This window comes from Triturus cristatus, chromosome 1_2, assembly GCF_964204655.1.
Source record: "Triturus cristatus chromosome 1_2, aTriCri1.1, whole genome shotgun sequence".
Classification (NCBI taxonomy): domain Eukaryota; kingdom Metazoa; phylum Chordata; class Amphibia; order Caudata; family Salamandridae; genus Triturus; species Triturus cristatus.
Window position 1 is genome coordinate 905900066 of NC_140580.1, and position 25691 is coordinate 905925756.

Consider the following 25691-nt stretch of genomic DNA (forward strand, 5'->3'; position numbering starts at 1 on the left):
AGTACGTATAGATTAGCAATGTTATGGATATGCAGATAGCCCTATCGCCCCATGGATGAAGATAGAACGACGTTTGTACAATGTGTGTAAAGGCCTTGCACTTGGTGTTAGAGGCATCTTGATAAGGTTATGCAATGCCAGATGCGTAAACAGAAGTCGTTTCAGAGAAACTAGTCCAACATTGTCACACACGCGAATATGTGCAAAAGGTCACAGCAGTAATGTTACTGTGCAAAACAGGACAATGAAAGAAATTGTTAAATGGACCTAACCCGGGCACATAACACCCACTTCCCATACTAAGGGTCGATATAAAAGGCAGCAAGCCGTAATAAAATCCAAGCTAAAAAGGTCTAGTATCACTTAGAAAATCATCTAAAAGCAAGCTTTCCTTTAAAATATTCATTGACGCAATTAAAAGTCATTATACTTTTTGAGATCCAAAACACTCATGGATGGTGCCTAGAAAAAGCTGAAAAACAGGCCAAATAGTTTCCACCAAACAGAAAAGCCAATTGTTTATGTGTTTGGATTGGTAGTCGCAACATTGCTGTTGCTGGCAACCGCAGACTACGTTCCCAGAGTCCCACCCTGAAGCAGGTTCATGGAGAAAAGGTGGTTCCATCCAGTTCCCACAGCAGGAGTCGAGGGATGGACAACACTCTGTAAGCGTTCGGAAGAGACAGTATCCAGTTCACTAGGAGCCAAAGCATCCCAGGGTGGATCAAAGAATGAATTCATCAGCAATGGAATACGCTGGGGACAACTATATACATGGGCCTTTAAAGGGTCCATTAGTATATCCATGTCCAATGGCGCAACCAATTATGTCCTGAGGCATCAATCCAATACTTATTTATGGCTGCAAAGCAGGCAGCTGAACACAGGTTGTACGCAGTGAAGCCAAACAGGCCTGAATGACAAGCACTAGTGCTCATTCAATTCTCGAAGCAGAGGTAGGCCAAAGCAGTGTATAATTCAGTCATGGCATTATAGCACATTCGCAGCACAAAATGCACACAGTGCTACACCAATGAATAACTTTGTGCGGAAGAAATACGAAACACAATAGATATCTCAAATGGAGTTTTCTGCCAGAATATAGCACATTTTCAGCGCTAGGCTCACAGAGGCAATTTTGCTCACAATGCTACGGGATTCAAGCTAGCCTAGCGGATATGGGGTGATGCCCTGAAACCAATCCCAGCATGCTTGTTTCTGGTCCACAGAGAACCTGGCCTAGCAGTTTGGGCCGGAGTGTACTGATGTGGAGCAGGGCCAAGACTGATTTGCATATGGCTAGGTCTGACCTGGAATGGCATGGTGAGCAAAAAAACAATGGATTTTTTCCCAGATCTCTGTACTGGGGGGTGAATGTTTGCCATTGTTTCAGCATTTCATCCATCAATTGTTCTTTTTGCAGCAAGCACAGAGAAGGCGCGTCTTCCCCAAGCCAAATTTCTTTTGCCCTCCCTACCAGAGCATTGCTTTATCAGCTGATCCAAGATGCCTTGTGGACTAGTATTTCTCAAAGCACAGTCTCAGAAAATAGGTCTTTGCTATATACGGCCTTCTGGAAATTACAAAGCACTTTGAAGTAAATGTGTCCTCAAAAGGGAAGAGGGACTTCAAAGAAGGAGACGTGTTATCAGCAGGTTATTCGTTATCCATAATGTAGGAGCTGTCTGCAAAATCCTAACAGGATATATGACAACTGCAAGTATTGGCTGGAAGTTTTGAAAATAATATAAATATCACAATTTTCTTGTACGGACTTGGAGGATAGAAAATACCACCCACTAATTTATTTGAAATTCCATTGAAGGTTCATCATCCATCCATCCACCAATATTTTGTTATCTTTGTAGCAGAAATCATTTTGCAGTCGGATTTAGAGAGGGAACTCTGACTCGATGTGCATGAGGCAGAGTTTCAGCAAATACTACTAAAGGGCAGTTTCGTGCTGTGGCTGATAACCACTATTACCGCCATGCATTACCCCGCAGAAGCTAGGACAGAGATACCCAGGAACCTCTTAAGCCAGCCCTCGGTGCAGGCATGATGAAGCTACCTTTCAATACAAGCTATAGGATTGCCCAGTATTCAAGAATTATTGGACAATAGTAGACAATTAGAATACATCTCTGGGAGAAAAGACATGAGGACTATAGACAGTAACTTACTGGGGATACACACAAGGCCCTAGAAAAACAAAGTGGCATTGGAACTTGCAGTCCTGGCGTTTTTATTGGCTAAACAGGCCGTTATGATAAAATGGAAGGCATCTACGCCTCCAACGCTACACAGTTGGACGAGGGATTTGCTATACTGAACAGACATAGAAAGCAGAGTACTGCGAAGGGAAGAAAGGAGAGGACTGCTTACAAAAAACGAGAGCAGGACTGTGGGATAAAATAGCCCCAGCATACAAAGAGGGCATGGGCACCATGAATGGTCGCTCTTAAAGCAACCATACAGCTAATCATTTGGGAAGCGTCACACTGCCTAGGAAGTAGGTGAATAAAAAGAAAATGCTCCAATAGCATTATACAGGAACACAACATGTTGCATTGAAAGAACGACCCGCAATCTGACGATAGCCAAAGCACATGGCAAAATAACCCATGTATTGGTTGTGGAGTTAAAAAAAAAAAACTACCCATCATAGTAGGATTGTAGAGCAAGGGAATAACCTGTACCAACAGGTTTATTTTTCTTTCTCAATTTTTCTTCTACAATTAGAACGTTACTCTCGTGGGGAGGTTAGATGGTAAGGCAGGTGAGGGAAGTTGTTACACTGTTGACGAAACTGTTTGATAATCTGTTTGTGTTATAATAAGTGAGCTGCCGAGTGTATATCAGTATCGCAATAACTTAATTGTGACAAACTCATGCGATTGCAACAATGATATATGAAAGAATCTCACAATGCAGCAGTACTTACTGTATGATTCAAAAAGAGGAAATGTCAATAAAAGGTTGTTTTAAAAAATCATTGCTGTGCATGAAAAGTATGGGGTCATAGCAGAAATGAGCAAACAAAGTGACTGCTTTGAGATCACAACCATAGTACATTGGGCCTTTAATTGGTAAGGTAGGAAGATGAAGCAAGTTGAAATTAAGTTGGTATCCTTATTCGTGGCAGCAGTGCCAGTACTGCATACAGAATCTAGCATGGACAACAGATGGCCTGAATTGAAGCTCTGAGGTGCGCAAACAAAAAACAGAGCAATGTCTTTCAGATTATAAAACGAATTTAGAAAAGCTCCAATCTTACCATTAAAATTTGCATTGCTCCGTATTTGTATGTGAATTAAATAAAATAATTCACTGTTTGTGTATTTGTTTGATGTATACTTGTTTTTGTATTTTTGTGTATTGTTTTGAAGTTCAAATTGTAGACATTGCTTAGGCCAGGGTCCCCGGCTTCCAGTATGAACTCGTGGTGGTCCCCGGGTTGCAGTAATGACTCAGTGAGGGGTCCCAGGAATGATTCCATTGGGGTCCCTGTATTCAGGCATTGATTCAGTGGGGGTTGACAGGCGTAAAAGTTTGAGAACTGCTGGTCTACAAGATGCACAGATTATGAACACAATTACAACTCAAAGATTAGAAAAGCAAAAAGAACAATTGAACTGAACACAAATCATCTACACGAGTCCAAAAAAGTACATAAACAAGTATTACCTGCTGTGGAGGTTGGAGAAGACCAGTGCTTGGTTGAAGGGGATTTTGCTGAACAGCTCCTGCAAATGTTGAACCTTCTCATCAAATATTTTGTGGGGCAACGGGTACGAATTTACCACTTTGTAGTACTGCTTCAACCCTAGAGAGAAAAGATAGCAGAGGCAAAATAATCTTTCCATTTGTTTTTTAAAACCCAATAACTGATTCATACTTCATTTTCTTTATGTATCTCGAAATGTCATCTTTATAGTAACCAGGCTCTAGGTTACCAGGTCACCAAAGAACCAATGTTTCCCATCCAGGGGTTTCACTATATAAGCCATTGCCATCTTGAACTTGATTCAATTTGGATCATTTACTGACAGCTAAAGTCAAGCAAGATTGCAACTCGTAGTAAATGTTAACTTACCCAAAAGTCTAATAATTATTAACTAATCAAATAAATGCCAAGGTCGAAAAAAAGTGCCCCAAGAGTCAAGGATTCACCCGGGATCTCAGCTACTGAGCACACTTTAGTATTTCTTATAGGTCTGCTGACCGGCATAGGGAAGAAACCGCATAAATTGCACACACAAAAATTATACCCAACCATATCTACAGACTCTATTTTAACAATAAAGACACATCACGTGTTTTCTTTGAAATTTCATTTCACAACGAGTTTTAAAAATGTAACCGATTATGGGAATGTCACTAACAACTAAGCCTGGGTGTTGAACTACGCTCCGCTCGCGGAGCTTGTGAAGTTTAGGCAACTTCGCGATTCGCGTAGAGCGCGAAGTTGCAGATTGCTACGCAATCTACCACGTAGCGTAGTAGTTTTGCATTCTCACGCGTGCGGTAACATCTTACCGCGATTCTGTGTTCGCCAACTCGCTTTTCTGTCCGTTCGCGTGCGCCACGAGATTTGTAATATGGCCGCCCAAGCCCGCCAGAGTGTGCGAACACGTCATTCGGGCGCGCGAGCTGACTTCCGGCGGCTGTCTTGGTAAGATCGCGATCCCGAACATGCAAAAACTACAATCTGGTGAAGAATATCTCTCGAGCTTCATAAAACCTTCTCTAAAATGATCATTTTGCGCAGAAAAACTCCTCAGATTGTGATTTTGCTGTAGTCTTTTGTGTAAGGAGACCTTTAATTTTTTTTTACTCTTTTTTTCAAGAGGAAGGAAGTGCCCCTGACTCTCCACCTTCCTGTTCCTGTCCAGAAGGCTCCTCCCAATGCTTTGTCCATGTGCTGTTCACTTTCATTTGGATTTGGAGCTGGAAGGATCACTTTTTGTGTCTGTCTGCAGCATCATACCATTGGATTGGATTTATTTGAGGACTTTTTGATTTGAGATTTAATTTACTACAAGTAAGTTGGAGAATTGGTGTGTTTGTTTCATTGGGGCTTGTTTGTACCTACATTTTTCTGGGATTTTCATTGTTTTTAAAAATTATTATTGTGGGCGGCCTGTACTTTCTCTGCAATTTGAGAGCGACTTCGATGACATAAGTAGTGGGTTCTTACATGACGTACTTCTGTCCGAACCACCAGAGTTTGAGGACGAGCTCCTCTTCCCTGACAACTAGGCTTTCAAATTGTTCTTCCTTCCTTTATTTGTGTGTGACTGTGTATCTGTTTTTCTGGTTCAAAATCTAATCACAACAAATCCATCAACAGTCTCCTCTTTTTTTTATCCCTATTGGAGTTGCACGTCTGTGCATAACTGTCCACTCCACTCCTCAGAGTCCTGCTCCATCTTCCTTACTCTCCCTAAATGCATTTCAAGCAAGCCAGACATTGGATGGAGATGGAGAATAGTACAGTACATGTTGCCTCCAACAGTCCCTCCATAAGAAGTGAAACGTGACTCCAGCTATATTCCGTTTTGTTTCCAAGCCGAAAGAAACTCATCACTGACTGTCAGAAGGCTAGGCAGACATCTGATCTGACAGCCAAAGAGAACAGCAAAACAGGTAATGAGTGATTATTGTGAATGATGGCATGCATTGCATTGGATGCTTGCTGACTATGAGTGAATGTGCATGAAGTCGAACTATACTAGTTTATCCACAAAGTAAAAGTGACTCAGGTGACAGTCAATGTTTCCTTGTTGTTTAATAACCACATTGTATTCCTACCACTGCAGGTGCCGCCCAATATCCGTTGCAATTTTGTAATATGGAATATATTATAAACTTAATCAGTCACTACAGACTGAGTTGGTGTTGGAGAACACGTACCACACGGTCATGATGCTGCTGAGCATACTATCTTTGCACACAGTCAGTCAGTTGGATCGGAGATAATTGATGGAATAACTGCGTTTCATGGACTGCCTTAAAAGGTAAACAGTTTCAACAAGAACCACAGCAGACCTAGGCTACATGTCCATGTAGTAGTGTGGACTGGAGTAGAGTGTAGTGGTATGAGGGACAGTGGCGCATTGATTTAGGTTCTTCATTTGGAAAATGCTAGGTTGCTGCAGTGCATATGCCTTTTGTCTGGCTCAGTCAAAATTTAAGGTAAATGGGGGTAGGGTGCCTGGCCTGTGCCGCGGTTGGCCTGTTCTGTGGCTGTGCTGGCTCCTGTCCCATTGTTGTTGTTGTAGCTTAATGCTGTAGAGTAGACACTATGTATCCTATCCAAGCTGCCTCAGTCTGAAAGTGTTCGAGTCTTGTCTTCTCTTCTTGCACTCCACTGTAATTGAGTTTATTTTTTTTAATTCAGTTATTTTTCAATACCCCTTTTGTTTTTCCATCTACACTTACAGGCCGGCCTTTAATCTGTGCTATAGTGGGAGAAACAACCCACACTTACCTTACCAATCCGCATCAGGCAGGCAGTGGTACCGAAGATTGATGTGCGGAGTGTCCATGGAAGGGAGGACCAAGAGGAATGACGAGAATGATGCAACTCCACATTTGGACCAGGTTAATACAGTAACTTTAGTATCATTCATCATTCGTCTTTAAATTTATTTGATTCCTTATTTCTCTTCAATCATTACGACTGTGTGTTGTGGTTTGGTTGGTAATTGATACCTACAACTATTTTTTCATTTCCTTTGCTAGCTTGAAAAATAAAAGTAAGCCCGGTACAGCATGTAATTTGGTTCGGTCTGAGGGCGGCAGACAGGCAAGGAAAATTTCATATTAATAATTTCTGCCCTGTACATTCTAATTGTGTAGTAGTAGTTAGTAAGTACAACTCATTATCATTAACCATCAAGTTCTCTTCATCAGCATGCATGCATTTCCTTTTTCTCACTTTATACTTTGATTTCTTTGATAATGGATCATGGTCGTCTTACAAGATTGTGTTTTTCTTTTGTTGTGTCCATGCATACGGTCTGTTTTTCTTTCTCAAACCTTTCCCAAAACCCCAATTCCCATCCATTCATCAATCCCTAACCCTCTTCCCCCGGGCTGTGTGATTTATATTGAGGTGTGATGTGGCTACATACAATGTACACCAACAATTGATCACACGCTTGCTGGGGCAGATGTGGTGAAAGCAACACTAATTGAATTTCAACTAAGGCAGGGCAAGGATCTTCTTCGGCTTGCCCAAACATGCTGTAGTTTACTTTGTCCTACTACTCCTCCCACAGTCTCTCAGTCAAGTGACTTTCTCTTTCTTTTTTCAAATGCTATTGCCAGTGTCTACTACTACCACCACAATAATGGCATCTTCTCCATTCATTTGGGAAACCAACCATGCAGCCATCAGTGTGCCGAACTTCATCATCATCAATCACAGGTAAGATACGTTTGGTGGGAGGTATAGTGGACTAGGAGGAGAGACTGACCGTACTAGTATGACAATTAAAAATAACTCAGTGAGGGGTACCGCATCGATCTGTTTGTGTGTTACAAAATCGGCAGATCCTTTAAATCAAACACTGGCTGCGGGCATGCAGCAGCAAGGAAACAAAGTAACAAACCATGCAACTTACATTGAATTCGGAAAACAGTAACCCACCACAAAACATTAACATCGTATGTTTTAAGTAAATATTATAAAATTTAATATACCCTAACAAAAATAAACTATCCCAATCGGGGGGCGTGGCTTGCTGCCGAGCGCAATGGCCGCCACCTAGAGAAGCTCCGGGGACTCAGTCACTTCCCCAAGCAATCCGGTATGTAATCCGGACATTATACAGATCCAAAGAACCCGCAACACAATCCGGAGGCGCTGGTGTCCCGATCGAGGCACTTACGCGGCGTGTACTCAGTCCAGGACGCCGATAAGACCAAGGGTCGAGGAGCAGCCTAGACGAGCACCGACGTTGTACGGCGCTCTGTGCGGACCCGGTGGCCGCTCTTGGAGGCGGCGGAAAAGTGTGGCCCTACCTGCGGACATTTCCCCCCTCCCCCCCCCTGTTATTTGGGTGGCGCAGTGTTGCCCGCCCGGGATCAACTGCTGGCGAGGTGAGGGCCTGGAGGGGAGAGACTGGTGCCCACACGGGGGAAAAGGGGCTGACTGTCGATGAAACCATGGGCCCCATCGGTGAAATGCCCGCGGGCGGGGGAGCGCGGTCCTGGTTGCCTTGCGCCGGCCGTTGACGGCCTGGTTTGATCGGCAAGTGTCCTGGACGCCAGCACCGAGGACAGCGTGTGCAGGCAGGGAGGGCCCATCACTAGCGCTGTTGGAGCATTGCCGTGGGGCGCCTGGGTTGGAGCGAGCTGGGCGGCTTGGAATCGGATGGCGGCGCTTATTCTGCACCCCCCCCGGAGCGGCGTGGTGTGGAGGTGGCCGGGATCCTCATGTGCCTGACTGAAGTGGGCCCGTGACCTCAGAGCCTTCCAAGTGACTCCGCGGCGGGAAACCCGACAGGCCGCACTAGGGACAAAAGCCCTGTGGCTGGCGGCGGCGACTTCCGACTGAGACAGAGCTCATCACGAAAAATGGGAAGCAGGGGCCCGCGCGCGAACACCTAGGGCAAACTAGACAAGTATGCCTACACAAAAGAAGCGCCGGCCTCCATGACTAGCAAAGATTTGCAAGAAAAAGCGGCGAACCAAGGGGAAGCGAGTAAGGTGACGCTTGATGATATTATGACCGCGCTTACTCAGGTTCAGTCCACGGTGGGCACCATTTGTACCGATGTGTCTTTTTTAAGAGCTGACTTTCAGAAGATGGCGGAGCGAGTCACGGAGGTGGAAGACACGATGAAATTCTTGGTTGGAGATACCACCGCACTACTTCAGAGGGTGACTCACCTTGAAGCCGAGAACAAAATTATGGTGGCGAAGCTCGATGATCAGGAGGGGCGCTCCCGCCGCAATAACGTCCGAATTACGGGCCTTCCCGAGAGTGAAGGGGGTCAGGCCATGGACCTTTACGTTGAAGAACTCATCAAGACACGACTCCAGCCGAGAGGGTTATCCACCTTCTTCTCGGTTGAAAGGGCGCACAGGGTGCCGGGTGGCAGGCCTAAACCAGGGGCGCCCTCCAGGCCGGTGTTGGCACGCATCTTTAACTTCCGTGACCGAGATGCCATTTTGCAGACTGCAAGAGTGGCCCCACCGATCCGAGTACATAACTCGCTGCTCTCCTTTTTTCCGGACTTCACAGATGCAGTCACCAAACGTCGAAGAAGCTTCCTTGAGATAAAAAAGGATCTCCGGCGCAAGGAAATTGCCTATTCAATGCTATTTCCGGCGAAGTTACGAGTTGTAGCTGATGGAAAAACGTGGTTCTTCGATCGCCCGGAGGAGGCCGAGAGTGGCTTGAGGGGTGGCGAGAAGTGGAAGGACGTAGGCGACCAGAGAAACACCAGCAGCGGCGACGAGTGGAAGAGGGCCCCGAGGATCACGAAACAGGCACGAGAAGGAGTTACGGCGTGTGGGGCGGAGACAGAGAAATGAGAAGAGGAACCATGGATCACGCATGTCGGCACACACAGAGACAGAAGACAATGGTAGTGTAATGCTGCCCAGGTCATTGGTTGGTGAGGGCCTCATGTAATCTTCTTTACACACTAAACGGGTGGGCGAGGATCCACTAGTGCAGGGTCCACACGGCGGCCGCAGAACGGTCTCGCTGAACAAGGGTCCTAAGGAAGGGGATGGACTGAGGTGATCACCGGACTTCTCACCTCCGACACGCAAGTACTGTTACTGGGAATGGGTACAAAGCGCTCTGCAATGTTGGGGTGGTGGGTAGTTGAAAGTCTATCTAGCAGGGAGGCAGGGTGGGGGATGGAGGGTGGGGTTTTGTTGTTATGGTTTGGTTTTATTTGTTAACATTTCCAAGTGCCTGCATACAAAACGTGATGTCCTCACATGGGGATGGCAGAGACTCCATCCATGCTCCTCCATCCCATTGACTGCAACTTGACGATCATGACAATATCACACTCGCAGTCAACTGAGCGGGGGCAGAGGCCGGACACAAAAGAGAGATCCCTAACACTAATGACATGGAATGTTCGAGGCCTTGGGGATAAAATTAAGAGGGGTCTGGTGCTGCAATGTATTAAGCGAAGCTCCCCGGCTGTTATCCTGCTGCAAGAGACGCATCTCACTGGGAGTACATGTCTGGCGCTAGACAGATGGGGGTTCAGGATGGTGGCCCAATCAGAGTTCGGGGTCCAGAGGGGTGGGTATCTTGGTACGTAAACAATCGCCACTCATAATACATAGAACGAAAACGGACGCACAGGGCCGCTTTGCGGCTCTGGTGGGACAATGGGAGGGACACTATCAATATAGTGTTGGTGTATATTTCCCCGGCGCTACAGGCAGTTGCGCTTCCGGCCCTGAGTGACTTCCTCCTTGATCTCCCGGAAGGGGAACTGCTGATTGGAAGAGACTTTAATGACATGGTGGACGGGGACATGGACCGGCATCCTGTGAGGGAGCGGGCGATGGGGGGGGGCGCATCTCGGGGGTTTTCTGGAGGCAATGGGGCTGGTGGACGCCAGGCGGCATCGGCACCCCATGGAGCATCAATTTACTTTTCATTCTGCTGTGCATAATAGCTTATCGAGAATAGACCATTTTGTAGCCTCCTCGTAGAGCCTCAAGCACGTAGGCTCTGTTGACATTCGGCCTAGAGTTATTTCAGACCACTTGCCAGTGGTCTTAACGTACACGTATCACCAAGGGGAAGGCGGCGAATATTCCCCATGTTCCCTGGATACTTAAAAGTTCCCAAGATCATGAATTCCATATGCACCTCGACACAACAATACTTCAGGGAAAATGCCGGGTCGGTCCACTCCCCGTCCACCCTCTGGGAGGCCTATAAGACTGTACTCAGAGGGCAAGCTATTTCTTCTATAGCAGGCTATAAGCAAGAACAGCGGCGAGAACTCACTGCCTTGGAGTCGGAGCTCCAGAAGGCTGACACACAACATTCACAAAACCCGACTCCCGTCACGGCCCGCACCCTACACCTCCAACAACAATTACATAGGGAACATTTGAGGGGGGTGACCGAACTTAGACTTTCGGCAACGAGACATAAGGTGTACGAGGCCGGTGATAAAGCTGGGAAGCTGTTGCCGTGGCTCGATAAAAGGGAGCGAGATAGAAAGTGGATAGCGCAGCTTAGAATGACAGATAATGCAATGGACGCTGACCCACGGGCCATAGTCCATAGACTAGCGCAACACTTTCAGCAGGTGTACACATCACAGTCAGCGATGACAACGGAAGAGGCACTGACCTATATCAGGGATATTGCGATGCCCAAGCTTGGGCCAGAGACAGCCCTCACATTGGAGGCAGATATGACGACCGAGGAGCTACAGGTAGCAATTGGCTCCTTACAGACAGGGAAAGCGCTAGGACCGAACGGAATCCCCGTAGAACTTCACAAAAGGCTGGCTGGGACGGTAGCCCCGCACCTACTTAATATGTATCGGGACAGCTTGGAGAAGGGAGAACTCCCACGGAATCAGCGTGTAGCCACAATAGTGGCGATCCCGAAACCCGGGAAGCCCCCGGAAGACTGTACTTCATATCGTCCCATTTCCTTAATTAATGCTGAAGTCAAAATATTAGCAAAGGTCCTTGTGCTGCGGCTTACTCCGCATCTCACAACCCTGGTTCATCCGGATCAATCAGGGTTTATGACGAGTAGAAACACAGCGTTAAACCTGAGACGACTGCATGGAGTGATGACCCGTATACCTTATCTTCAGGAGCCAGCAGTTATCCTGTCATTGGACGCACGCATGGCGTTCAACATGGTGGAATGGCCCTTCTTATTTGCGGTTTTGACACACTTGGGGTTTGGCCCAAAGTTTTGTGCGTGGGTGCGCCTACTCTACACAAAGCCACTGGCCCACGTAGCGGCTAATGGGCACCTATCCAAGGACTTCCCACTGACCCGAGGCACGCGTCAGGGCTGCCCGCTATCGCCGTTACTGTTTGCGCTGGTGCTGGAACCGCTGGCAGCATGGATCAGGTGGGAGCCCCAGATACGCGGACTGCGATGGACAGCAGACTGGGAAGATCGTATATCGCTTTACGCTGATGATGTTCTGCTTTATTTGGCCTCACCCAGGCGCTCCATCCTGGTACTTCTCAATTTATGTGACCAATTTGGTCGTGCATCGGGCTATACTATCAATTGATCCAAATCAATACTTTTTGTGCTCCGGGGCCTGCCGCCACAGCTCCCAGAGGATTGTCCACTGCAGATCTCGGTGGCGGGATTCCAATATTTGGGAATCTATATCACGGCGGACCCAGATGAACTTTTTAAGAAAAATCTTATGCCTCCCCTGGAGCATCTAAAAAGAGATGCCACCCACTGGGGGACACTCCCCCTAACGCTGCTGGGGAAGGCAGCGCTTTTTAAGATGATGGCACTGCCTCGATTCCTGTATGCCCTCGAAAATACGCCATACTCGGTGCCGCCCACCTACTTTAAGCACATTGCAGCTCAGGTCACGGGGCTAATGTGAGGGAACAAACCTGCACGCATCGCGCAGCGTAAGCTCAACAAAGGGTGGTATGATGAGGGCATTGCACTGCCGGACGTACAGCTATATTATTGGGCAGCGCACTTGAAAGTTATAAATCAATGGGTGCATGCTCCACAGACGAATCCCGCCTATAAGGCAGATAGAGATGGGCTCGGGGCTGAAGGCATGATGTCCGCACTTTACAACAGAAAGCGTACACCGATACTGCTCGGACCCACTAGGCAAACGGTCGACATCTGGCATGCAGCACATGCTAAAATGGGATGAGCAGGAAAGATAACACAGCTCACCCCTCTATGGGTGACGCAGCGGCTGGGCGGCTTGAGGCACTGCAAGGGCTTTGACAAATGGGATGCTATTGGAATTTCGACAGTGGGGGATATGTGGCATAAGGGAGGCATAGCCACGTTCGAGCACCTCCGGGTGCAATACGACCTGGCGCCCTCTGAAGGCTTTAGATACCTACAGATCAGACATGCGCTGCAGGCGGCCCTACCACCCGGCACAAAGGTCCCCGAAGCCACCCCCTTAGAGGATAGGCTGTTGACAGACTGCATGTATAAACGAGCTACCTCTTTCACATATCGAAAGCTAGTGAACAATCTCCCGGACCCTCACGGGGCACTCAGGGGAAAATGGTCACAAGATGTGGGCGATTTCGACGACTCTGAATGGCGGGAGGCGCTTGCCTCACAACAGGAGGTGGGGATACCGTCTAGACTTAAAGTAGTGCAACTAAAAATCTTACACAGAACCTATTACACTAGATATATCCTACACACAATAGGGTCGGCACCACACCCGTACTGCCTGAGACGCTGTGGGAAGGAGGGTACTTTCCTTCATATCTTGTGGGAATGTCCCAAGATAATGGAATACTGGGTAAAAGTGATGAGGACTATATCACAGGTGGTGGAGATATCGCTGGTGCCCGAGCCTAGGCGATGCATTTTAAATGTGTGGGAGCCGAACGATCTTACACGCCCAGCACAGGAATGGGTAACAATGGGGATAATGGTGGCAAAGCGCAATATCACACAAAAATGGGGTGTGATAGAGACGCCGTCGCTTGCCGCCTGGTGTGGGGATCTAGATATGGTCATGGTGGCAGAGAAAGCGGTGTTTATAAATCGTGGGTGCCTGAGGAAATGGAACAAGGTATGGGGGGCCTGGAATAAGTACAGGGGATACATTTGCGAACCCCCCGACATAAGAGTAGAGGAGGACTTAGACACTGAAAACGGAGGGGAGCTGGAAATGTGATGTGAAGACAGTTTTCATTCTATTGAGATGTTTATGATTATTTAACACCAGGTGCCATAATTTTCAACAATGCAAAGGTAATGTTTATATGTATTTGATTAATGTATCAGAATTGTCTATGCCTTGAATATGAAAATAATAAAAAAGTTTTCACAAAAAAAAAGAAAGAAAATAAACTATTCCACTCTGACCTAACCCACCCCCCTCCCTAACCACAACCAATGTCCAAAACGAAAGTCCAAGTCCCAATGTCTGAAAGTGAAACCCCAACGCCCAAAAACCCACCCACCAACAAAAGGAATTAAAAAGGGGGCAAATGACAAGGTCCTCTATAGTCGGCGGGCCTTCAGATGTTTATCCACCAGGATTTTTACCCGCTCCTCTAGGTGCTCCTCCAAGCGGGCCATCCGGTGGAGCAGCTGGCGGCGAAATGCCCTGCAGTTACATGCAGGGTGGGGGGCAGCAGTGGTAGAGATGGAGGCGCGGCAGCAGGCGGCTGCCGGACCACGGCGCCGTAAAACTGGAGGCAGGGCCTAACTGGGGCCCGGGGCATTGGAGGAGGCTGCAGCTGCAGCTGCAGCCGCCTCCTCCTCCGCCTGAGCCACCAGCCGGCGATATTCATCGCAAATGGCCTCCAGTTTATGGCGCCGGGCCCTGGCGGCCAAGTCCTTCCTCGATGGTTTTGGTGTGGAAGGAGTATCTATATCAAGAAAGAAAAAGAACATGTTGTAACCAATACTCTTAGCAAAACAGAAACACTAAAATCATTCAACACATACTGTCACAGTATCACTAGCAAGCACAGTACATAACATTTGTGATTTGCTGGTAAGTATCTATACTCCTACTTCCTCGGACTCTAACATTTGTGGGAGTTTACGACATTATACTCGTACTATGTACTCCGGTACACCAGTCGTGTTGCTCTTATCTCTAGTTTAGCGCAATTACATAACCTTGTTGTAGCCAGCATTCCAGCTCAGTCAGCTAAGCTTGTACCCAAGAGAAACAGATATGAGTCACATGATGCAGACTCACATTCGTTTTATTTACTACTACTGTCTGCAGGTGGGGAAGCTCATTTTTGTATTACAGCCGGTGGCACTGGCCATACTCTCTGTTGCATGATGACAAATGATCAATTTCACTTACACCCTGCCCTAGGTACTACAAAAAGGCTGATTTTTTATCTGATCCAATGATCATTGCTTATATTTATATTATAGATGGTAATACGACATCAGGTCAGTAGCGGTCAGTGGTGGGAGTGCTGCCGGGCGATGACGTTAGAAGGTGCAGGGTGGGGGTGGTAAACTATTGATTACAGACAATCACAGGTATTTAAACAATACATATAAAAAAATTAGTTGCACGCACTGCATTCGACAGTGCAGTGAAAATCATTTTATTTATTTTTATGTTGATTACCTGTATTTGGCCGTAATACATAGTTTACTTGCCACCCACCCTGCCCCTCCCCATGTCACCGCCCGCCAGCACTCCCACCACCAACCGCTACTGCATAGGGTACTTTGCTTTCATTAATTGTGTAACCAACAGATAGGCCACCCTTTGCAGGCTGGCTGACCCAATCGAAAATACATTAACATAGGTAGGGAGTGGTCCCCGGAGTCGGAGGAAGGCGCTTCGGCTTGATAATATATATATATAAGACGTGCTTGCAAACTACTGCGAGTCAACTGTATTCTGAAAATACTACCTATATTCCCCTCCGCTTTGCTACTGTGGCGCAGTTTCTTTTACATTTTCTTCAAAGTAAGACTCTCCAGTGACAGTTTCCACCTATGCTGTCTATTGATGATAGTACATCCAGGCATACATCCATTAAAGTAAACGTCTATCCTTCTTTTTTTATATATCTCTTAACAAACCTTAGTTGGTTTTACCAACAACTACCCATTCTTCCGCTCCTTCCTTACTTGCCTTGGCTTTGAGTTTTAACCAAACACCGCTGATTCTTGCTATCTAGTACTATCCACCCATACTGTGTCACCCACCCAGGTAGGCATCCTCTTTCACCTTCCACCCATCCTTCAAGAACCCATGCATCTGACCTGATTACTATCAGCCACCTATGCATGCTTCCAACATATCCTTCTCTGCCAGTCAGTCATATTATTTATCTCGCCCGTCCTTCCACCCTTCTTTCCCTCTTTGTTCAACACATCCCTCAAGGTCATCTGATCTGAGTTTGTCTTCTCCATAAAAACTTCACAGCTGATTTTGGAGTCAAATAGAAGAGGCCATTGGTTACTCAACTCACGCTGCTAATGCTAAGTAAAGGGTGTCTTCTTCAACCGTTGTATAATGTTCACTACAACTTAATAAGTTGCACAGTACAGTGAAGTAGTGAACACAATTCCATCTAGTAGTAATGTCAAGAAGTAATGAATATAACTTACCACCGCCGGCCACTGCTGCTGGCTCCCCCCCCCTGTCGCTCCTGCAGGTGCCGCCAGTTCTTCCGCCCCCTCCGGAATGGCCACATCGCCGCTGGCCCCGCCGGCACTGGTGGTTGGTAGTGTGCCTAGAAAAAAACATAACAAATTTTTAGATGCCTGGAAACCTCCCCCTATTTTATTAGTGTTCACTTGGAACATTGAAAAAAAAGTTAATACAACATACATCAGCACTAGAGTAGTAAGTACAGTCAGTAGACAGACACAAGTAGTGATATGGTTCCTAGGGTCATATAGTCCTACTCTACTCTTTTGAAAGTTAGCCTATGCCATGTGTAACCCTTTTAGATTCATCATGTCAACTACTACTCTTTTGGCGCATATTTAATTACACCTGGCAGCTTATTGACATGTGCAGGAGACGCCTTTGAGGCCATATGACTGTTGCGTACAAGTGAAGAGGTCGAAAAACTTTGTTATTGAATTTGGTTAGTCCGTATTGCTTAGCCATCACATACATGTTACACTTTTTGCCATGACTGCAAAATGCTTGCATTCACCAGTATACTATCGAACGGCTAACGCGCAGCATTTTTCTCATATAATAGGCGGAAGATTCCCTTCTACAAACCAGAGATTTACAGAGCTTATGATGCATGATGTAACCAGTATTTCTACATTCTACGGTGAGGGGTCTTCCAGAATTTAAAAGATCTGGTCATGCACTTGTAAATGTTTACTGTTTTAATTTTATGCTTTTTGCTGGCTTATCGATGATGGCTGTAGTAAATGAAATGTCATAACGACGTACAGAGCTTGTTACTTGTTTCAAATAAACCTTTTGAACTTACACATAGACTCTGTGGTATTTGGTGTGGTGGGGGTGAACTTACACAAGTGAGTGAGAAAAACGGTGTTATGTTCTGGGTTGTCTGTCCCAGTCATCATCAACATTGTGTATCTTCTTCGTGGGGGGGGGTCGGGAGTAGGACCCTAATGTGAGACACTATAGCTAGTCGGTCAGGGGATCGTGGGTTCTTTGGACTGAGGTGTGATCAGTAAGGTCCAACCTCCCATCACCGACATCCGATTTTGTTGTGCATAGTTCTGTATGTGGCTCTGCAGAATCACTACAACAATAGTAGTATCATGTACTATCCGATCCAAAATACTAGTCACATATCTGGTTGGGCATTTTGTTTGTGGGAATTGTCAAAGCCTCAACATTGAGAAGACTAGAAGAGGACAACCCAAAGGACAGGACGCAGTGGCTAGAGCTATTGGTCAATCAGAGTTTTATTATTCCAAAGAAAACCTTCAATAAAGAGTAGGCAACTGTGCAAGCTTCGCTACAGACAGAATAATAGTAGTAGTAGTAGTACAGAGAGTCATAGCAGAGGCAGTTAGAAGGAACTTAGTTAGAGGCAGGGATAAACAGAATTTGGAAACAGATAGTCAAGGTCAAAGAAGCTTTTGTAAAAAATAGAATTAGAAAGTGCAACCATAATTTATAGTTCAGAAAAAAAGATGCAGTAAAAGTTAGGGAAATATAACTGTTAATATAACCACTGGAGGACTTACTGGGGCCAGCAGCAGGAGCCTCGGTAGAGGAGCGGTCCTGTGGTTCTGCCGCCGACTCTGACCCCGTCTTCTTGCCCCTGGGTGGTGCTGATGATCATGTAACATATAATAAAGAAAGAGACAAACATTAAGGAGTGCTGTGAAACAAATAATAATAAATCATTTGGAAAAATAAGTAAAAAAACATTTTAGGAAACAACAATTGCAATAAAATTGACCTATTTAATCAGATGGATCGACTACTGGCTGCTTCCTGCATTCACGGATCATCTACTTATTTATAAACACTCCAGTGTTCCATAATCATTCTGTTTACAAATACTAACGAAGCCTAGTAAGTACCACTTGACCTACACCACCTATTCCAGACGGGCCAATTGTTCACTAAGTCTGCATTTTCATTTTTTTTAGCCATCAAATGCATAGATGAGATGGAGGACACATGCATAAATTTGTGCATACAGACAACAAATTGTGGGTTGGTTGCATGATTCTGATCTAGTTCTGCTACTGACTGACCATGCTAAGCCTACCACTCACTAAACAAAGTACAAAAGGTTCTACGGAGGACTGGGGTAAGCAGCACTCAGTGACAGAGGAGGGGTCACGCAGACCGCGTAAAACAATTATTAACTAATACTAACTAAACCTAGTATCCAATATCCATCCACCACTATTTCACAGTAGGACAATGGAAGGACTAGAGTCTCTCTAGCAAATCGCATTACCTAACTTCAGTTCTCTAAAATAAACTCTTACATAATCAGCACAAGCTAGCGCAAACTAAGTTGCAAACAAGTAAGAGTACCACCGAGCACCTGGGTCCTACAATCACAGAAGATTTTGCTTTTTGGAACGTAATTTACCAGCAACGCGTAGCACGCAGCAGTAATCTTGTTATTCGTCAAAAATTTAATTTATACACAATAAGTTACTCACCAAGCCCAACGACCTCGGCACCTAGCAGGTCCAACAGGTCCTGCTCCAGGTCCAGGATGTCAGACCACCGGTGGGCTAGCTGATTATGGGTGCGCCGGACCCCTGAGCACCAGAACACTGCCCGGCACACCTTCGCCCACCCGCAGTGATGCTCCTGGGTAGAGTACCCGGAGCCGGGCCTGCCGCCAAGGTCAAGGGGAGGTGGCGCTGAACGAAAAAAAACAAGGGCGGCCACCTCCCCAAAAAGTTGCCGGGCCAGCACCCCTGCTGGACGCATTCTGCCGCAAGGCAGGCGGCTCTTGTCTGCTGCTGGTCCCTTGCCCTTAGCACTAGGTGTGCCCTTGGCCATGGTTCTGGGGTGGGTGGGAGGCGGAAAAGAAAAGTTAGAAGGGGAAAAAAAAGTTAGGGGGGAAGAAGAAAGAAAGAAGTAATAAAAGTAAAAAAAACACAGTAAAAGTAGAAATAAAATGCAAAATATAAACTTAGGGAAAGAGAGAGATAGATGATAACTAAAAAAAGTCAGAAAAAATGTTTTAAATACAACGGATTACAAAGATTAAGGGAGGATAAAAAAAGTAGACCCAGAACCATAGCATAGAGTGAAAAACAAGATGGCCATGCCCATTCGCGACCACGTGGGTAAGCTTGCGTGATATTTCTCACGAATATGCAATAATAGTCGCGAACAAGTAAAATACGCTCCCGAACACTACATGCGCATCGGGAACACGCTATCCGTGACCCGGAACAGGAAATAAGGCATCGCGGGCGGGACAATTGAAAAACAAGATGGCCACGCCCATTGGCGACCGCATGGGTAATATCGCAAGATATTATCCCCCGAGCATGCAAACAGCTCCCCGAACACGCTCACCGCGCTCCCGAACAAGAAAAAGCCATCGCGAACGGGCGCCCCAAGCAACTACGCAAGCTCGCGAAGCTATGCGTAGCTCACGTAGTGCAAGAACATCTTCGCGTAGCTTCGCGAAGCGCGACTATGCGAACTACGCCCAGGCTTACTAACAACCAGGACAAAACGCACATTCCTACCAATATAAACTTCCACAAAACTACAGCAGAGAATTCTGATCCAGGCCTGTGGCTTAGAAGCCACACAACTGCCAGTGACAGGGGAGCCAGGGAAAGAGGTCAACAGTTTCAGATACTGCATGAACACAAGCTGCTTTTAGGAGAGAATGGGTCCCAGAAAACTGGTTAAGCCGAGAGAGATAGTCATTAATGGCAAAACAGAACTGAAGCAAAATGGGAGAAATGCAACCTTTTTTCATATAGAACGTCAAAACCAGACGTGCACCAGGGTGCACATTGTTCACTTTACAAAGCAGTTTTTCTATATCGCCTCAGTCCACAGAGACTAAAATGCTTTCAGTCCTTCACAACCAAGGTCCAGGCTTCGAAACCGGTCTCCGGCCGGTGAGCTGCTCAGACATGCTCAAGGATACATGGTCAGGAGTGAGCAAGGAGCTGCAATCAGAGGGCATGTCCTCGCCTACTTTTCTCACTCTCTAAGGCGCTTCGGGCAGTAAGATAAAAGACCACTGTGTCAATGTCCCTGCCATACCTATCCCATTCTCTATTCCTGGAGCTATCATATGATGAAAGAAGCTGTCAATCTCACGAGATCTTGAGTGAGCAGCAAACATTTAGATAACAAATGTTATAAGTCAAGTTCTATGTGCAAAGATAGCCAGCACCTATGCGAAAATTATTTGTTGCCATCACCACTATCCACGTGGATAATGTTGAGGGTCTGAGAACAAGAGGCCCCCATAGAGGATGGAAAGACAGAACCATGTTAGGTGTGCGCCCATGCACCGTGCCAGCTGTGTCTGAAACCCAGATGTACTTTTGGTGACTGGGCAGCTGCGTTGCCAGACCACGGAACAAAAAGGGTGGACAATGCACCTTGAGCCCCGAGGTCTGTACTCACAGATCCTAGAGTAGAGAGATGGAAAAGTCAGGAGGCCACAGGAGGGGGAGCCGCCGCACACAGAGAGCGGGACCGTGAGGAGAGAGAGAGATGAACGAGGTCACTAAGAGCAAGTTTGAGGTGAGTGCGGGGACTAGAAGAGAGGTGTGTATCGGGTACACAAACTCTAGTACACAAGAACAGAGTGGCAGGCAGTTTACGAAGTTATTGTTTTCTGCAGCACAAAGAGGTGTGAGGGTTCTGCACTGAAGTGTGATTGAAGTAGACAAAAGGCTTGGCCTCACCTAAATGTTCCCTTTCAACCTGCAGCTCCACCCCCTACTCACCCATAGCATCTACAAAAGGGGCATTGGTTCAGGAAATCTAATCGGCAGCCATTTGCTAACAACAGTGTTCACTGAATTTGTAAAGGGAGCCTTTTCACCATCCCACACCCACCCCAGTGTTTGCATCTCCTGCCCTCCATCTACTACAGTGCGGGTAGGACACCTCCGCTGTCTAGGAAGCTTCCCTCACCTTCCAGCTGGTGCTAATGCGAATCAGAGGCAGTGAAATGTAGCCCGCTCTGCAATATAATTAATGCTCTGAGTCAAATCTGAGGATGAACACCAGTATCTCTTTTTCATTGTGTACATTATTTCCCATGTATTTTCTCGACATATACGTCTAGCCATTATTTTTCACTTTCAACCCTTGAACTGATCAACTGAGTTGGCTGGATTGGTGGTCTAGCAGTAGCCTAGCAGCGAAGAGATTGTTTACATGATTCTAGTACCAAGTATAGCACAATCTTCACAAGGAATATAGTTTTTCTACATTCTTGCATCCTCAAACTACATACCGTCTCAAAAATATTCACTAAAGTACAGTTTGTCGCCTCTCCTTTTTCTCTTCTCCCTTTCAAATGTCCCTTTCCTTCCCTCCTCTGCATGCCTCCACTATCTGAGCACAACCTACTCTGACACATGCACGTTTGACTATTCTCTATTTCAGCGAATTTCCCATAACTCATTTTCAAAACCACAATCTCTCCTTTTTCGCTGAAAGTAATACCTATGCAACCAAACAATACCTAATCACCTCTAACTCCTGTATTAATTCCATCAACCATGTGCTTGATCTCACCGTACCTCATCGCCAAATGATCCCAACCTAGCATTATTACTTTAGTCCACCATAAAAAACAGAAGTGACTGCATGGAATGGTTTGCTTTGAGCACATAAGACAAATCCCAATAACTAACAGTAACCAATAACACTGAACTAACCATTAACCTTGGGTTTCGAAGGAGCGGACTGCCCGGCATAAAAGTGCTTCGACACCTTGTCACGGGTAGTAAGCACTATATAAATGCAATTAAATTAATTATACTGGCATAGACATGTAATCTCAGAAGCTTAAAGGATAATTGTCAGAAAGAGTTTCTCCTATCAATACTTTACCTGAAATACTAATTTCTACCACAGTAATGAAGATATCAGTGCTAGAACGTGAAGATAATATATTAAACAAGAATCTTTTAGTCTTCTAGAAATAAGGAGGAGACACAGGGAGAGGAAAAAAAGTATCTAAAATCTTTAGAGTGTACTCGTCGGAAGACACAAAACTTAGACCTAGAGTCAGACTCAAATGCAACACCAGTTGCATAACATACAATGAAGTATATCCTTTCCCCATCATACATGGTGTCAACAAAACACCATCTCTGCTAAAATTCGAAATAAATCTCATGCGTCACCTCTTCAAACAGCCCCCATGTAGCCACCCAGATACTTGATGTCACTGAAGACCACCACCATACTCCTCGGTAATGCTACACTCAACCACCTTAAGACAGTTCTCTTCCTCCTACCCATGCTTGAGAGAGAGAGAGAGAGAAAAAAAAACAAATATTGGCATGCCCACTGACATCTGGCCAAAAGCTGGAGTAACATGGAAGTAGAAGTCAAGAAAGAAAAGGTGTAGGGAAACTGAAGAACCCACTACTTCAATGTTCTCTCGCATGAGCCAGACAGATAAAAAACGATTCTGCCATACTAGCAGTCCCAGATGGCCATTGTAGGAGAAACTGAACTGGTTTAGCAGCAGCTCTAACGGATGAAGCATAGCTGTCAAGGTTTTAGATTGCTATGTGTGACATTTTCATAATGTTAGTGTAATTATGAGTGACATTTCAATGACTATGAGTGACCGTTTCTCGCAAGCAAAATCAATCAATGAAGATGAGGGAAACCAATATCAGAAACTACACCCATTTGAGCTACGAGAAACTCTAAGATCTTAAAACTGATGCAAAGCACCAGAAATGGAAGGGCACTAACTGGAGACAGACTGCATAACACAGTTTGAAAGAGAACCAACTACCATATCACATCTCCAATCGCAATGTCGCGTTGACGGTCATACTAACAATACTCTTATAGAGGCGATGTATACTTGGTGGAGTCCGCACGTAGGATCGCACATGCAACATACTAGCCCAATCTTAGGCCTATAGGTGCTGGTTCCCAACCACAAAGTCTGTATATCTCCTTGCATTGCTTCTAGTGCCCTAACACTGCGTCTTACTCCGGTCCACTGTTCCAGAACCCACCTGGCCTCTTTCTGCAGGAAGAGAGCACCCAATCACCGTTCGCCTGCTTTAGGGCATTCTTGGGTCACTAGAAGTACACAGGCATGGGGACTGTGAATATGAAGGGCTCCATTGGTCGGGCCGAAGTCAGAGGGCACAAGTGTGCAATGTGTAAGGTGACCCCGGATAGGAGCATTGCAGTTAACTCAGCCAATCATAGAATGATGAAAAGAACTTTGAAATGCTTACTGGTTGTGGATCTGCACATTAATCTGCTATGCATAAACAGTTTCTCAGTAGTTAAATGATACGCAGTTCAGAGCGGGCAGGACTTGTCTGTAGAACGACCCCGGATTTGAACGAACTGTAAAGTGCTGCCATATGAACATAACGTGCCGTGGACTTGCTGTGCTACCACGATTCTGTGTTCAGTGATTCTCTACACTCCTTGTTGTTATAATAAGACAGTCATGTGCTACCACGATTCTGTGTTCAGTGATTCTCTACACTCCTTGTTGTTATAATAAGACAGTCATAATGCCGTTCACGGGGTGTTGTGTAACATTGTATCAGAGTAGCAGCCAGCTGGAGTCATGAGCAGCTGAGCCAGCCCCCACATTGCCACAGCTTTCAGTCAGTATCTTGCATTATAGCAGCACTCCGCTTGACAGCTAAGGAGGCGCTATGATGCGAGACCTAGCATATCAGTGCAGCGATATGGACCACCACACTGAAATGCGTTAGTCTAATGCCTGATGCATGGTGCTTGGCAAGGCTGATGAAGAGGAGGAGGAAGACTGCTGGCGACGATGCCCTCTGCACCACCTCTCTCTTTTGAACCATTATAAGGTTGGACAGTTTGCTAGACAAGTAGTGAGGGCAGTCTCAGACAGTGGGCAAACTCCCCGAGATACAGCCACAAGGAGTGAGACATAACTATTATCAATAAAATGTTCCATTGTCGAATCTGCTTTTGAACCATAGAGCCTGGCTCCTCAAAAGGATTACCCATTATGGAGGCTTGGAAGTCTCTGAGAAACCCAGTAGCGCATCCTAGCATGCCACTGAATAACAACACTGGTGGCCCATTGCTCTGGTGACACAATCTGTGGTATCTAGGCCGACCCTCAAGATATACTAAGTTATGTCCTGGCCCTCATGTAAGGTCTGGGAAAAGGATCTGAATGTGTTGGGTTTGGGGTTTGGGACCTTCTGCAATTTATTTTACTCATTATTGTTCACTCTCCTGTACATCTACACTTTCACTTCTGAGAACAGAGAGGTTGAATATTTAGCTCAGTGCATATTATTAACAAATAGAGATGTAGAGGTCTTGCAGGGGTGCAAATTGAGTAAACTTGAACAGGTCCTGCATGACAGATTCCCAACCTCTGCACAGGAGGGTAGAGACCAGCTGTGTTCCAGGAGCTAGAAATGAAAAAAGAGACTGATAACACACGGGCCACACAGTTCTCCTGGGCCACTACATGACAGGTCACCAAGTGGAGGTGGTTCCATACAGCATTTAAAAAAAGGGGGGGGGGGACTTTTTTGGGCCACCACACACCTCAGGCTTAGCCAAGCCGGACATGCAGGAAAGGAAGGCCTTAAAGCGTGATAGGACTTACCCTCATCCCAGCACAACAACCACCCAAAAACACCAGAAGCAAATTAAATTGTTATAGTTTTTAGCAAAAATCTTTATCAGCTGAGTAGAATTCATGGACCCAGAAAGGAAAGAGTGACATAGCGCGGCCGAAATGTTTGCGTATAATGTCAGTGGAGAAAGCAGACACTCATCAGGCTGCAATCATATGTGGTGAAGCCCCATAACTCAAATAGATGTACGCTTGCAAGGAGGATTGGCTTGAACGACAGTCCAGTCTGGGATCCAGCACAATCCAGCAGACTGAACAATGTCTCCTTAGATGAGGAGTTCAGCATAGAGACAACCTGTGCATGGGTAGATACTGGCAAATTCTAACCTAGAAAGTGCCATTACCTCATCCTGGATACAATACAGGTAGATGGCTTAGGAAAGAGTCACGATAGAGTCCAGCAAGACACAACCAATATCTGTATTTGAAGGCGAGGTGTAGACCTTTAGAATGTAAGATACAAGTTAAACCAGTGCTGCAAGGCGTGTCAGGAATGCTGGAAGAACTCAAACAACCCATCTTTATTGAGCAGCTACGTGCCAGACACAGCACAGCAACCAAGCACTAAACACAAGTCCACTATTGTTTCTGAGATGTTAGGTGGAAAGACAAAGACAGAACCAGAGGCCTTTGAAGGAAGATAGTAAGTTACATAGTAAGAAGAGGCAGACATTCCATTCAAAACA

General features: G+C 46.0%; 1 protein-coding gene and 1 long non-coding RNA gene across 2 annotated transcripts in view; both read right to left on the reverse strand.

Annotated features, from left to right (window-relative positions):
• Window positions 1-25691, reverse strand: part of DDX20 (DEAD-box helicase 20) — a 298858-nt gene that overhangs the window by 161769 nt on the left and 111398 nt on the right. The window contains exon 6 of the mRNA XM_085609637.1: window positions 3688-3826. Coding sequence (XP_085465763.1) covers window positions 3688-3826 — 139 coding nt within the window. The remainder of the gene's footprint in view (window positions 1-3687; window positions 3827-25691) is intronic.
• Window positions 14198-17952, reverse strand: LOC146868292 (uncharacterized). The gene is made up of 3 exons (XR_014966194.1): window positions 17885-17952; window positions 16307-16431; window positions 14198-14583 (listed from the first exon to the last, which is right to left on the reverse strand). It is a non-coding gene; the product is annotated as an uncharacterized LOC146868292 (long non-coding RNA).